Below are 14,847 nucleotides of genomic sequence, written 5' to 3'. Positions count from 1 at the left end.
CAATGGCAACGTTACAGGGATTTTGTTGCGGGCCTTCTGGCCGAAAGCAACACCTCCATTACGTCTTCGGGGAGGTCCCAATCCTTATACCTCAACCTTTCAGATACCAAGCATGAAGGCTGAGGGACTTGACCTCGGGATGGAGAACCCGACCCCCCCCTACCGTGAGAGCAGATCGTCTCAGTAGGGAAGACCGCGTGGAGGGCAGATGGATATGCCTAGAAGTCCGGGTACCATGCTCTCTTGGCCCATGCCGGAGCAATGAGGATCATTCGCGAACTGAACCTCCGTAACCTCTGCAACACTTGTGGAATGACAGGGACTGGAGGAAATGCGTACATTAGTGGGAAGGACCACTCCACTACGAACGCGTACCCTAAGGCTCCTCTTGGAGGAAATTCCCGCGAGCGGAATCTTTCGCACTTCCGGTTGACACTGGTGGCAAAGAGATCCACTTGTGGAGTCCCCCAAAGGGCGAAGATCTCCAAGAATTTCCTGAGCCAACTCCCACTCGTGAGAGACCATGCTCTGCCTGCTCAGAGCGTCCGCCACCACGTTTTCGTCTCCAGCCAGATGAACTGCCGAGATGGAAATTTCCTGCTGGATGGCCCAGAACCAGAGCTGGATCGCCTCTCTGCACAGTGGGAGTGACTTTGCCCCCCCTTTTTGTTGAGGTAGTGTATTGCCACTGTATTGTCCGTCATGATCAGGACATTTTTCCCGCACAGACGACAGAAAAGCCTTCAGGGCTAGCCTGACAGCCCGCAGCTTTAACAGACTGATGTGGAGTCTGGACTCCGACGGAGACCAACAACCGCTGACTGTCAACTCGTTGGCATGAGCTCCCCATCCTGTGAGGGATGTGTCCGTCGCGATAGTCACCTCCGGCCAGGGTAGCCAAAATGGTGCTCCCTTCATCAGATTGCCATTGTTGGCCCACCACAGAAGATCCTGGGCAACCGATGGCACCTGAACGGGATCCGACATCCTGCCGGAGGACTGCGACCACTGGGTCTTGAGAGCCCACTGGAGAGATCTCATCCGCAGCCTGACCTCTGGCACCAGTAGAATGCAGGATGCCATGAGGCCGAGAAACCTGAAGAACTCGAACACCGGGAGACTCTGGGCACGTTGAAACTTGTCCACTATCTGCAGAATGTGATGAGCCCTCACCTGGGGAGGCAAACACCACCCCAGGGATGTGTCGAGCACTGCTCCGATGTACTGGAGCCGCTGGGTAGGTGTCAAATGAGACTTCTTTAAGTTGAGGGAGAAGCCCAGCTTGTGGAGGGAGAAGCCCAGCTTGTGAAGGGAGTAGCAGGTGACGGACAGATGATCCAGGGCTTGCTTGGGAGAGCACGCCCTGATCAACCAATCGTCCAGGTAGGGGTAGACGTGAATCCCCCCTTTCCTGAGATACGCTGCCACCACCACCATTAGCTTGGTGAAGACCCTCGGGTGGAGGTCAATAGGAATGGCAGGACCCGAAACTGAAAATGCGAGTCGCCAACCCGCGAACCTCAGGTACTTCCTGTGCTTAGGATGATTCGGCACATGAAAGTAAGCATCCTTGAGGTCGAGAGACACCAACCAGTCCTGAAGTTGAAGGGCCTGGAGGTCTTGAGAGAGAGAGTAACCATCTTGAACTTGTCCTTCCTGAGGCGCTTGTTCAAACCACGCAAGTCCATGATGGGTCTCAATCCCCCCGCCCCCCCGTCTTTCTTCAGGATCAAAAAATATGGGGAATACCATCCCTTGTTCCTCTCCGCTACAGGCACCAGTTCTGTGGCGTCTTTCCCCAGCAGGGATAGGATTTCCTGCACAAGGAGCGGATCTGAACTCTTCAAAGGAGAGTTTCCCCAGTGGATTGTCGTGAGGCCTCTGCCGGAAAGGAAGACAGTAGCAGTGGGCTATGATCTCCAGAACCCACACACCTGAAGTAATGGCACGCCATTCTACAAGATCGTGCGCCAGCCTTCCCCCAACCGGCGAACCATGGGACATGGCCTCATGACTGAGCGGAAGCGGCTGCGGCAGTGCCTGAGGGCAAAGAGGAAACTGCCGAGCAGCTTTGGCACCTCGAGTACCTTGTTTTCCACCTCTGGTACTCCGACGTTGGCCCCTTTGACTGGCAGCTCCCCTTGATCTACCAAAGGATGAGTAGTAGCGAAAGGAACCGCCCCTCCATTGCTGTCCCCTAGGCCGAAAAGGCGGAGGTTGACGTACTGCAGCGCCCAACGACTTCGCTGCAGCTTGGGAGGTCTGCAACCTCTCAAGGCTCTCGGGAGGTCTGCAACCTCTCAAGGCTCTCATCAGCCTTGCTGCCAAAAAGATGGACACCATAAAAGGGCATGTTAAGAAGCCAGGACTGCACATCAGGAGCAAACCCCGACTTCCGCAACCACGCAAACCTGCGCATCATGGTGCTCGCCGCCATGGACCGGCTGACACAGTCTGCCACGTCCAGACCCGACTGAACGGTTTCACACATGGCATCCTTGCCATCCTGCACGAGGGCCAGAAAACCATCCCGTTCCTCCCCTTCAGGAATATGTTCAGCCGCCAAAGATACACAATTCCACACAGTGTGAGTGAATCTTGCCAAGGCACAACAGAGTTGGCTGCCTTTAACGCCATACCCCCAGATGAAAATACTTTTACTGGGGCTGTAGCCGCCTGCACCACCAAACTCTCCGGAGTGGGGTGTGTGGACAAGTAGCAGGGGTCACCACTGGCTGGACAGAATTTTTTCCGTTGTGACTTATTCACTGCGGGGAGACTCTCCAGAGCAGTCCAAGCCGCCGCCGCCCTTCTTTGTAAGGCCATATGAAATGGCAGCACTGGGTCAATGGGTGGACCTTGGTCCAATGTGTCTGTCAGGTCTTCCTGCAGAAAATCCACAGGTGGAGCAGACCATCCCAAGTACTCAGTCACCCTTGACATGAGACGCCTGTACGAGGACTCAGAATGTGTACCAGGCTCAGGCCTGCCAAACTCAACCTCCGGAGAGGTGTTCAGACCACTAGCGTCATGTAAGGACTGACGCAGGTCTTCCATCTGGCTGTGACCAGACAACAGGTCATCAGAAACCTCAGGAGGGACTACCTCCTCCTCATCTGACCCTTCTTCCACCTCTGAGATGTAATCCAAAGGCTGGAACAAATCCCTGGACGAGGGTACAGGAAAAGGCTCAAACACAGGCCTCAGTGATTTACTGAGGGCCTTCCTCGGTGGTTCCACGGCCCTCTGGGCATCTCCAGTAAATCCTCTACAAAAGGCGTTGAGGGCGCCGATGGAATCGTCGTCGATGTCCACCGGGGCGCCGACTACTTCGACAACGGCTTCGAGGACAGAGCCCCGAGCGTGTCCTTCGACGGCCTCGGCGCCGATGGCGTCGACTACTGCCTTGGAGCCGGAGCCTCAAGGGACATGGCGCTGATGGCATTGATGCCTTCTTAGAAGGCCTCACAGGCTCCAACGGTCTCGAGGGCGTCGAGGCCCTGGACCTGGACCTGGACCTGGCATGGCATGGCTATGGCGATCAACCTTGTCCGATCGGGACCTCGGCGGCTCCCGATGATCGCGCCGACCGCCCGAGCCCAAAGGCGTGCGAGTGGTGGCCCTAGCTCGTTCCTTGCCGGCTTCTCTCGAAGGCGCGGACAGAACGATGCCCTGCGATTTGAAAATCACCATTATCTCCTTGCGGAATGCGTCCCATTCCCCCGGCAATTAATGCTTGGTGGGACAAGCTACCCGCCATCTGGCAGAGTCCTCTGACGAGGAAGGCAACCGGTGAGGGCATTTCCGAGAGTGCCTAGAAGAGGCAGAGAAATAGCTGGACCCACTACAAGAACGAGACCCCCTGGACTTATGCTGACGCGGAGAGTAGCCCCTCAAATCATCGGTCGAAAGCCCAGCGGATTTCGACTTACAGGGTTTGGAACCCCTACCTACAGACAACTTCTTCCGCTCCCGCAAGGCCTTCGACATCAAGGACTGGCATTCATCGCTGTCATTGGTGGCGTGGCTCTCGCCGAGGCACCAGAGGCAGACGTCGTGTGGGTCCGTAAGGGACATTTTGGAACCGCAATCCCGACACTTCCTGAAGCCCGACTTCGGGGTAGAAGAAGACGAAGATATATTCTCAATATTTCCAAGTTAGAAGAACCGATTCAACAGGAGAAGAACCGAGGCGCACCGAGATTCCGAAGTGAACCCGTTTAAAAACGGAACTGAGGCTACGGGTGTTGTGCGTCCTACATATAACATCCGGTGACGTCGGTTCTCGGAGGCCCTCGAGGGACAGCGTATCGACGTAGGACACTGACGTTGAAAATTTTTCAGAAGCAGCACAGCTGTGGACATTACGGTCAGAGATGTCGAATACGTTGGAGGACACAATCCCCCTCGAATGAAAGTATATATTTGTTTTAAAATAGTTGTGTGGCAATACGTACCTAGAGGTTTCATTCACTGTATATGGTTATAATTCTCTATCTAACCAGTATTGCTGGAGTGCTCCATGTGTGGCCCGTTGTATCCCTCAACCACTCTCACAACCCTCCTGCGTATAAACCTTATTGTTTTGCTACACTACAATGACTGGGTTTGACTAGAGTTCAGTGTCTTCCTGTTCATCCTAATAGGTTGACCTCCCAAAATCCACCCCATGGTAGATTTTTTAAATCCATCTCAGCAACCAGTATGGTAATCATAGGGGTACCAACGCAATTGTTTCAAGGTCCATATTGCTTTCAGCTATCCCTTCATCCTTGGGAATCATGAGGCAAGCCAAAGTGGTTGCTGTGCAGCCACTGGCTCACTCAGGGCCAAGCCCAGCACCCTCCTATGTTATTTAAGCTGCCTTTGCCTTTTTTCCTTCACTAAACCACTTTTGTCCTTAGTTTGCAATCTTCTTTGGCTGCTGGAATCCCTTGCTGAGGTTTTCCTCTTTGTCCCCATAGTCCTCCATACTGGCTCTACTGACCATCATGTTCTGGGACTGTTTCTAGGTTGTTGCTGTGCTGCATATCCTAGTAAATCCTAATGGACTAAGCACCTCAAGGCAGGGCGCCTCCTTCGTTGAGAAGATCAGTGGCCACTAGTCTGCCTGAGATCTTGGATCAGTGTGTGTTGCTCTCATCGTGTGAGCAATACTGGCTGGCTTACACCTATTGCCCCTCAATTTGCACAGATCGCCCTGGTCAGATTTCTAAGTCTTCTAGGTACCTCCTCGAGCCCTACTTCAGCTTCTGGATCGCTTTTCTGTGATGATTCATTATTCTTTTCATTTGTCTAGGTCATCACTGGGTACCAGAACCCTGTCTCAGCCCTGTACTTACTGGGTACTTACACCATCCCCAAACTCCTTTTACAGTGACGGGTGCAATAAGTACTTGAACCGAGTTCCCGAGGTACGGATATATTCTTCAAAATCTTCTTCAGGGGTACCCTGGGTCAGGGAGTAGTAGGATTTTACAGAACCCCAGTAATGCAAACCGACTTCTTCCATCATTGGATTGAATCCTGCAATGCATCAATCCTTCTCCGGAATCTGGTCCTAAAGCAGGAGCTCTTCAAGGAGGTCTTCTTTGATGTGTCTTGCTCCATTAGCAAACACAAAAGGTGATGGCTGGAAGGTTTACAGAAGGGGAAACCTCAGACGGGGTTTGCACGGTTGCAGAGAGCTGTGCGCGTGGTTATGATTGATTCAAAACCTTCCAGCCATCAGCCTTTGATTTTGTTTCTTGCTCCTTTGGCTGCACCTGTGGGCTAAAACTGGGACTTACCTTGCTTTAATCTAGAAGTGTGGTTTGCCTATGGATGCTGTCTCATCGATATCTATGAGGAAATGTTCTACCAACGTTTGAACTACTCCAAAGTGACTGTTAGGGAATGGTGCCTTTTTGTAAGCTTTACCATCATTGATTTCAATAGGAAACAGCATATTTGTCTATATCCTGGAATCCTGGCTTTTCAGGTAAGTAAACCAATTTTTTCTTCACTTACATGCTAAACTCATCTGACCCCTCTCCCCTACGCCCCCAGGCCTTCGAGGCCAACAATGACAACCTGCATTTTGGGGAAGGTCCCAAAACAAAATGGCCTGAAGTAGGGATTAAAAAACATTAGTACTGCACTGGATTCAATACTGTACATATAGAAATAATACAGTAAAATTGACTGCATCCCTGCTCAAGCCATTACTAAAATTACACCAGCCACCAATTATCTACCAATCAACCTTGATCCCCGGGTCCGCGCTTAGAACCCTCCGGGTATTAAGCACATTATAAATAACCAATAAAAATCAATCATAATAATCTAATGACAGTGGGACTTCAGTGAAATCCCTTTTCACAAAAATAAAGACAAGGATCAAAATAATCAGCAGGGAAAAAGCAAAAGGTTTAGGAGTCACAGAAAATGGCACAGGAGAAGCTCAACAAAGGCATTACATCCTAACATTAAGCTATTAAGGGGAAATAATCATTACAACTGGCCCTCCAGTAGCAGTCATGCCCTGATGGAGCCACATACTCATCCGTACACCTGTTTTAGCATGCAGAGACACATTAGAACATTTGCTTACCAAATGTATCGCAACTGAAGTGAAAACATGGAGGGTAACACTCACCTTGTCCTTCACCAGCAGGGTACACTGTGGAGGGTGAGGGAAGTGGGCTGTAGTTCTCTGCACCACAAGTTTAAAGGAAGACCCGGGATAAACATTGGGCAGGTACTGCTTCCACACAATGGTCCCCGAGCTGCTTTCAATGCCAAAAAGCTGAAACAAATGCAAGACCAAGACTAATTAACAAGCTGGTGCATACAATCAACTCATAACTCCAGACAGCCAAAAGCCTTCAGCGTATTGGAAACTTTCCAAATCACAAACACCGCAAATAAAGGTAAACTTCACTTTAAAATGACTTCTGAATTATCTAACACCAGCTCCTGCACCTGGTCTCTCACACTCTGCTTCCCACCCTTTAATCACCATGCACACTCTTCTAATGCTGTTTCGCTCAACCATGAACATATCTGTTAGGCAAGATTGTGGGCAGTAAACTTTGGGAGACTACACAAAATTTGTTCTCATTGCAATAGGTAACCCAACGTTTGGTATAAGTCTATACTAAACAGGTTGGTAGTGTGGCTGAGCAGCCAGGCCTATCTCAAGAGGAGTTAATGTGAGCAGTGGGGTTTTTACACAGAGATTCAGAGTGGCAAGTATTCAAATGAACTCTTACACTACAGGTTTCTTGATGAAACAATTATTAAAACAGTCAGTTAGATAACCCTTCTTAAGAAGGGAACAAAAACATGTAACACTCCAAATACACTTCAAAATACACTCTTGGTTTCTCTAAATCAGATGATACCCATTGGGGATGACACACAGACACTTGCAACACCCTCAGGTGACTTAAATAGCTGGGACACTGTGTACATAGATTTATCACTGGTACATTTAGAGCAATACTGAGTTTGGTGTAAAGGATTAGATATGGGAATACAACAGAGGTTAACAAAGAATTCATAAACTGGTAAGTACTTTTGGAACCCTCCAATGCAAAGTAAATTAGCCCTTTCCTGGGGGAAAGGCAAAAGCACAGAGTCAGAGTTAAGAAGAGTCTCTCAGGGAGCCCGGACAGTCAATGTTAGTTGAGCACATAGAGGAGCGGAAGATCTTCTTGCAGGTGAGTAAAAGTCTTGCACAATGTTTTTAGAAAGGTTTGTGGAAATAAGATTCACTTGAAGGGCCACAAGCTGGAGGGCTTGTGAGGTGCAAAGCTTCAAGCTACTCCGAAAAAGCAACCAAAACAAATCTCAACTGAGAACAAGTAAGGCTACACAACAAGAGGCAAGTTCTCTTAAGATGACAGTACCTTTGGTTAGTAGAAACTCTACTTCCAGCTTCACTTCTGTTCCTGTGTATGTCTGCAGATCCTGTGTTCCTGGGCCTCAGTTGTGGAGACAAGAGGGAGGACAACTGGGGACTCCTGCACTACGAATGGAAGATCAGTGGCAGCAATGGGCAAACTTCAAATTAGCCACACTTTGCGGTTTCAGCTCCTCGCGTCCCAGCAAATGGCACCACCGTCGTCTCTCGGATACCACTGTAGACTTTCCTTGCATCTGGGGTCCAGCACTCTGTTGAGGTGGCTCAGGCTTGGTCAGTCCTGCTTTCTGGGAGTCCGGAGGATCTTCCTGGAGCTCGGGTCCGACTTAAAAGCGATGCACTCAATCTGGTGTTCCTCTCCCTGGCACTTTGGTTCCAGAAGCAGCAATGGATGTACAGCCAGCTCCGAGAGGATGTTCAGACGAGTTCATTTTGGGGATGTTTGGTCCCACCAACCCAAGGGGAGAAGTAGTCCTTGCAGGGCTTCTATAGTCGAGGCAAATTCAGAGCTTCAGCACCACAGCAGGGCTTGACCGGGCAAACCAACTGTCTTGGAGTTGCAGCAGGCGTCTCTTCCAAGTTCTTCTTTGGATTCCTTCGTCCAGTGGTCGACTCTGCCTGCCAAGCATAAAGCCTCGCCTTTTATGCAGGTTTCTGCCATTCATTCAGGAGCTGTCAATCACACAGGAGGGTGGCTGTCCTCCAAGGATAGCCAGCCGGCCAATCACCTTTGGGTGCATTCCTGTAACCAACGGGATTAAGCACAGGGAGTTTCGGGCACCTCCCTTACTTCCAGCCCCTGCCAGACACACTGGAGTCAGAGGCCAGCTTTGATAGGCAATGTTTGTATGCAGTACCCTTTGGGAACACTACCCACAACTAGGACTACAGGTGTAAGAAACCAACCTTTGGTTTAAGTCCGTACTACACAGTTTTGGTAGAGTGTTGAGCAGCCAGGCTTACCTCAAGAGGGGAAATGTGAGCTGTAGTGGAGTTACACAAAGATTCACAGTTACAGGTATTTAAATAGACTTACACTCAAGGTTTCTTATATAACAATTAATCATTTATTTATCTGTCAATTATAACACACTCATTAGAAGGAGGCAATCATATAGTAACACACAAATATACTTCAATACTGTACACTCTTTAAAAGGTAAGTAAAAGGCAAAGGTTATCAGAATATGAAAGACTACAATTATTCTTAGACAGTGCAAATACTTTGAGTTCACCAGAAGAGTCCATTCGATAGGCTAGGCCAAAGTCAATGGGCTAACGACTTGGATAGGATAAAGCAGTTCTGGTAGTTAAACGGAAAAGTTAAAGTACAAGTTCTTAGAAGTAGTTTGTAAAAAGAAGAATCAGATGTTGGGTCACAAGCTGATTCGGCCTGTGAGTTGCAAAAGTTTCAAGCACTTTCACAGTGAGAGCTAAGTTTTCTCCGTCTTGTTTTACAGTACCTTACAATGAAGAAAAAGATGCAGCTGATGACTTCTGTTCCTGGCAGTTCCGGTCGGTCCGACATCGTGGGAGTCTGGAGGATCTTCTAAACGCTTTAAGACAGTTTACAAGCAACACACAATCTGGTGTCCCTCTACGGTTTCCTGCAGCACTGAGGAAATGCAACCAGGTCAGAGATAGTGTCAAGGTGGCTTACTTGGGAGTTGATTGGTCCTACCAACTCAACGCGACAAGTTGTCCTTGCAGGGCTTCTCTGTCGATGTGAACTTGGCGATTTGGGCCTGCAGCAGGGCTTCACCGGGCAAACCAACGGTTCAGGAGTTGCAGCAGCCGCCCTCTTCAAGCTCTTCTTCGGTTCCTTCGTTCCAGTGGTCGACTCTGCCTTCCAAGTCAAGAGACTCGCCTTTTAGTCAGTTCTCTCCCATTCATTCCAGCCTAGCTGCCACTCACCAAGCAGGGTGGATGTCAGCCAGCCAATCATCACAGAGTGCATTTGGGTCTCCTAGGAGACCAAGCACGGAGTTTCGGACACCTCCCACACTTCCTGCCTACCCCAGACACTCTGTAGCCAGAGTTGCATTTCACTCCTGGAGCCCGCCAAAGGCGAATGAACAAAAAGACAACCTAGTTTGGCACGCAGAGAAAAACTCTAGAAGAACCTTTCCACAACAAAATGGCGAAAAAAGAAGACAGGGACCGGTTTTTTGCAAAGATGGCTGTGCGCCATCTTGAAAAACATGGCTCCCGCGATTTAACGTTACCGGAGCTACGAATAGTTTGCCGTCGGGAAAAATCATGGTAGTTCGTTGTAAAACCACCGCCACCAGCCATTCTGAGAGGAAAGGGTGACATTTGACTGTTACATGAGTAACTAGACATAGGGGATACTAAGTAACCCCTCCAGCACTCTATTGTAAGATTGGGTCTAGATATGTACAGGGCTAAGTGAAGTCAATTTCACTCCACTGTTCTGGGACACAGTAGTTGATCAAAGAGAATGTATTTAAACCTTGGGAAATCTGAAAGACTTCCCTGTGTCACTGCACTGAAGGTGCTTTGTGAGACAATTGTAAAAGCTGATGCCTATGGAGTTTAGACTCCATAACAAAAAGGAAACAAACACAGAAAACACATTGATCAAAGTCCCAAAGTTTAGCAATAGAGCTGGAGGGCTCCAAGGTGGGAGGAATTGGCACATTTATTAGAATTTTCCCTAACAGGCTTCACTAGGGAATACCGCCAAAGACAAAACGAACAAAGCGACCAAATCTGGTTTGGCGAGTAGAGTAAATCTCAAGAAGGACCTTTCCAACAAGAAATGGCGAAAAAAGAAGACTTGGCCATTTTGACAAAATGGGCACCCATGGGTGCCTTACTAGAGCTGCAATTGCACCGCAGTAAAAACACACAATGGTAGGAAAAATTAAACCGCTGCCACCAGTCATTCATTGTAGAAAGGGTAACGTATAAATGTTACATGAGAAACTAGACAAAGGGGATACTAAGTAATCTCTCCAGCACCCTAGTGTAAGATAGTGTGTGCTGGGTCTAGAAAGTTACAAAATGCAAGTAAAGTCAACTTCACTTCACTGCTATTGGAAACAGTAGTTTCACCAAGAGAAGGTATTTAAACCTTTTGAAATCTAAAAGACTTCCCAGTGACACTGCACTGAAGGTGCTGTGTGACAATGTAAAGATGATGCCTATAGAGTTTGTCAGACTCTAAAGTCAAAAAGAAAGAGTCCAAATCACAGAAAAATACGAGAGTGGGAAAAAGGTCTCGCACTCCAGGTAAGAAATTAAAAAGTCCTAAAGTCCAGCAAAAGTTCTTGGGGTCTCCAAGGTAGAAGGAAATTAGCACATTTCTGAGAATTTTCCCTTACACCTGCGTACGCGATGTACATGGACACCGTGATGGTGTGGTCCGACGCAACTTCCCGCTTTGGAGATTCTCCAGGAGGGCGGAGGACGTACAGTAGAGGGGCGAGCCTTAACCACAGCTCCCGGTCCTATCTTGTCACAATAGCGAGCGCGTTGGTGGACTTGATGGTCGTACCACAGAGTAGATAACCTTCCTACTCATCCCATCCAACTTCTTCCCCTCGTTGTCAGGAGGTGTGTACACTGCAGAAGACGTCGAGCTCGACGATTTCTTCTTGGCCGCCGCAGAAACCACCAAATCCGGTGACGGTTGGGACCGCAAGCACTTGGGTGCAGAGTCTGGCACCCTTACTTCTTCGCCAGCCGGTCCCTCTTCGCTGGGGCTGTGGAAGGTTCTTAATGAGAGTCAGCCCTTCATCCCAAATGTCACCCAGGAGCGGGACTGAAAGGATGGTCTTTCTCTTTGCCTCGTAGCGCCGATATAAGGCGGCCTCCTTTTCCTCCGTCGTCGTGTCTGACTCTGTCTCTGTCTCCCCTGAGCGAGGTGGCAGAGAAGAGGGTGAATGGTGGCAAGGAGGCATCGGGTGCCTCTTCCTCTTCTTGAACGGGGGTTCCCCCGTCAGCGGGGTGGCCGGCTCCAGTGCTGTGGGAGGAGCGGGTGGTGGGGCCGCCGGTATCCTCCTCTGTATCTCAGATACCAGAGTATGATGGGTCGAGAGAATGTCCATTGAGAGGTCTCTAGGTGACAGCTGGGGTGTATGAGTAGGGCCAGGGCCCTCATCCTGGGGCCCTCCGTCGCCTTCACAGACGGTATCCTCATAGTCGCCCTCGTCGTGGGGTGTAAGGCAGAATTATATGCAGTACCCTTTGGGAACACCACACACAATTAGGACTACAAGTGGCAGTACAAATTCACCTTTGGTACAAGCCTGTACTACACAGTTAAAGTGGTAGCGATGGCTGAGCAGCCAGACTTATCTCAAGAGTAAGTGAGCAATATCAGATAGTTACACAAAGGACAGCAATTACTATGATTTAACACTGACTCAAGATTTTCAAGTAAAAGAATATACATTTGCTTCACTCTTCAGTTGTATAACATTTCACTATTATGAAAGTTAAAAATCACACTCTTAATACACCACACCACTTCCCTTAAATTCCAGACAAGTTAAGCTAACACAATGAAGTGGGAGCAAAATGGCACTCCAGCAATTTAAAAGGAGGGAAAGACAAAGCTATTAGAAATTAAATCAGACCAACAGGTAAGTACTCAGGGCAATTGAACAAGAGGAACTACAGAGATAGAATCAGGTAGAAAAGGCTTAGGGCCAAATTCAATGGGTCAAAAGTCTTTTGCTCAAGATCACATAGTTCAGGGTAGTTTGCGGTAAAGTTCATGGCACGGTTTCCGGACAAGGTTGGCCGATACAAAAGTTAGTTCAAAGAGAAGAGGACAAGCCCTCGGATTGGAGAAAGATTCCAAACACTTTCACCGCGGTTGCACGAAACGAGCAACCGGATTTGCAAAGTACCTTAAAACGGAGAGGAAGCTGTAGCTGAGGCGAACGTTCCTGGTAGTTCCTGCAGGCTCATGGTTCCTGAAGCGACTGTCGGACTGACAAGAAGTAGGAAGACTGGAGGGTCCTGCACTACCCAGGGAAGAACCCAGCAGCAGAGCAAAACAACGAATAAAAGGTGCGCTCCTTAAAACCCAAGCAGGGTCCGACCTTCCTGGCTATCTGGCCCACTGTAGCTCTGTACAGCGAATTCGACCAGAGGAGGGGTCCTGGCTTGCAGTTTGGGTGAACTGGTTGGTCCCACCAGCTTAAGGGAAGAAGTATCCTGGAGGATCTTCTCTGTCGTCGGACCAGTAGCAGGGCTTCACTGGGCGGTTCAATCGTTGTAGGGGTCCTCTTCCATCAGCTCCTCGTAGGTTCTTTCGTTCCAGTGGCGTCTCTGCCTTTCCAGTCCCAGAGACCTGCTTTTTATGCAGTTTTCCCCCATTCATTCAGCCTGGCTGTCAATTACACAGGAGGGTGGCTGTCCTGGCAAGGACAGTCCCCTCAGCCAATCAGTCAGGAGTGCGACTTGGGTTACCAAGGGAACCCATGGCAGGGATCCGAAGATCCCTCCCTCATATCCTGCCTACCTAGACTTTCAGGCACCTTAAGGAGGGCTTCTGTGCAGAAGTCCGCAAAAAGACAGCAAACAAAGCAATCATCCCCGGTTTGGCGTGCAGAGAAAAACACGAGAAAGACTTTAGCAAAAAGAAATGGCGAATAAACCCAGCCGGGACCAAAATAAAATTTATTTGGTCAAGCGGGTTTATATACGAGGCTAACATAATAGCCTGAAACAATACCATGGTTATACAAGATAACCGCGGTAGAAAGGTTAGGGTAGTTATCACTGCCACCAGCCAAGTATTAATGTAAATGGAGCGAAACAATGCTCCAAGAGACACAGACGAAAAGGGATAAGAATTAACCCTTTCCAATACTCCATGTAAGATGGGGTGTACTGGGTTTGTGGTTTAAAGTGACTAAAGTAAAGTTAATGTCAGCCCCAGAAAATGGAGTCAGTGGGAAGTCTCAAAGACAACCCTGTGTCACTGCACTGAGGGTGCTGTCTAACACATGAAAAATATGAGGCCATGGAGTAGGTGAGGCTCCAGTGCTCAAGATCACACAAAGTGAAAACACACACAGCAAAACACATGTTAGAGTGGGAAAAAGATTCACACACTCACCAGGTGAAAAAAATAAATCCTAGAAATCCAGCAAAGCTGCTGAGGGACTCATTAGGTAAGGGAAATCAGCCATTTATGAGAATTCTCCCTAACATGGGGTGAGACTTCAGCATCTCCCTCGTCACCATCGCCCTCCTGAATGGTCTGAAGGTAAACTAGTTCATCCTCTGCGGCAGAGGAGATATCCGTGCTCTGGAGGCCTTCAACATCCCCCCTTTCCCGCTTCTTCGCGTCCAGATGGTCGGCATCCTCTTCTCTGGGGTATTCCCAATGGGGTGAACAAAGCATCCCTCCTGGCAGGGAAATTCATCTTTGCCGTTGGAGGGGTGCCCTGCGGGTCCGCCCCTACGGCCTTTGAAAGTGACGCCACCACCATCTCGATGGAAGGAGCAGTTTTCATCTGGTGTACTCGGGCCTTTACGGCCAAGCCCGGCCCCTTGTCCTGCTTGGCCTTCATGAGCACCTCAGACACCTTGTCCTGATTGGCCTTCTCCTTAGAGGCAGAATCAGAACCTCAATCCCCTGCTTGGCCTTCTCCTTGGTCGTCAGCAGCCGGACAGTCTTCTCTGTGTTCAACGGCTACTTCCCTGGACTTTGGGACTCAAGGTATTTGTTGAGGCGCCGCAGGTCTAAAATGGGCCTCCTACCCCCGGTCTTCTTTACCAAGAAGTATCTAGAGTAGACTCCAGAGCACCGGAGTTGCTTTGAAACCAGCTCTATCGCCCCCTTTTTTTAGCATAGCCCATACTTCCTGCATGAGCGCAGGGATGTGCTGCTCCTCGTGGGCCACTGGTGGTATCCACTGACAATTCTGCTGGAACTTTGAGTGTGTCCATGGGCGAGA

General features: G+C 49.2%; 1 protein-coding gene across 1 annotated transcript in view; it reads right to left on the bottom strand.

Moving 5' to 3' along the window:
- The window catches only part of EMC1 (ER membrane protein complex subunit 1), a 755,368-nt gene that overhangs the window by 453,690 nt on the left and 286,831 nt on the right, over positions 1–14,847 (bottom strand). The window contains exon 15 of the mRNA XM_069610395.1: positions 6,638–6,787. Coding sequence (XP_069466496.1) covers positions 6,638–6,787 — 150 coding nt within the window. The remainder of the gene's footprint in view (positions 1–6,637; positions 6,788–14,847) is intronic.

Source organism: Ambystoma mexicanum, chromosome 8 (genome assembly GCF_040938575.1).
Source record: "Ambystoma mexicanum isolate Mex_15411 chromosome 8, UKY_AmexF1_1, whole genome shotgun sequence".
Taxonomy (NCBI): domain Eukaryota; kingdom Metazoa; phylum Chordata; class Amphibia; order Caudata; family Ambystomatidae; genus Ambystoma; species Ambystoma mexicanum.
This window is presented reverse-complemented; position numbering and strand designations above follow the sequence as displayed.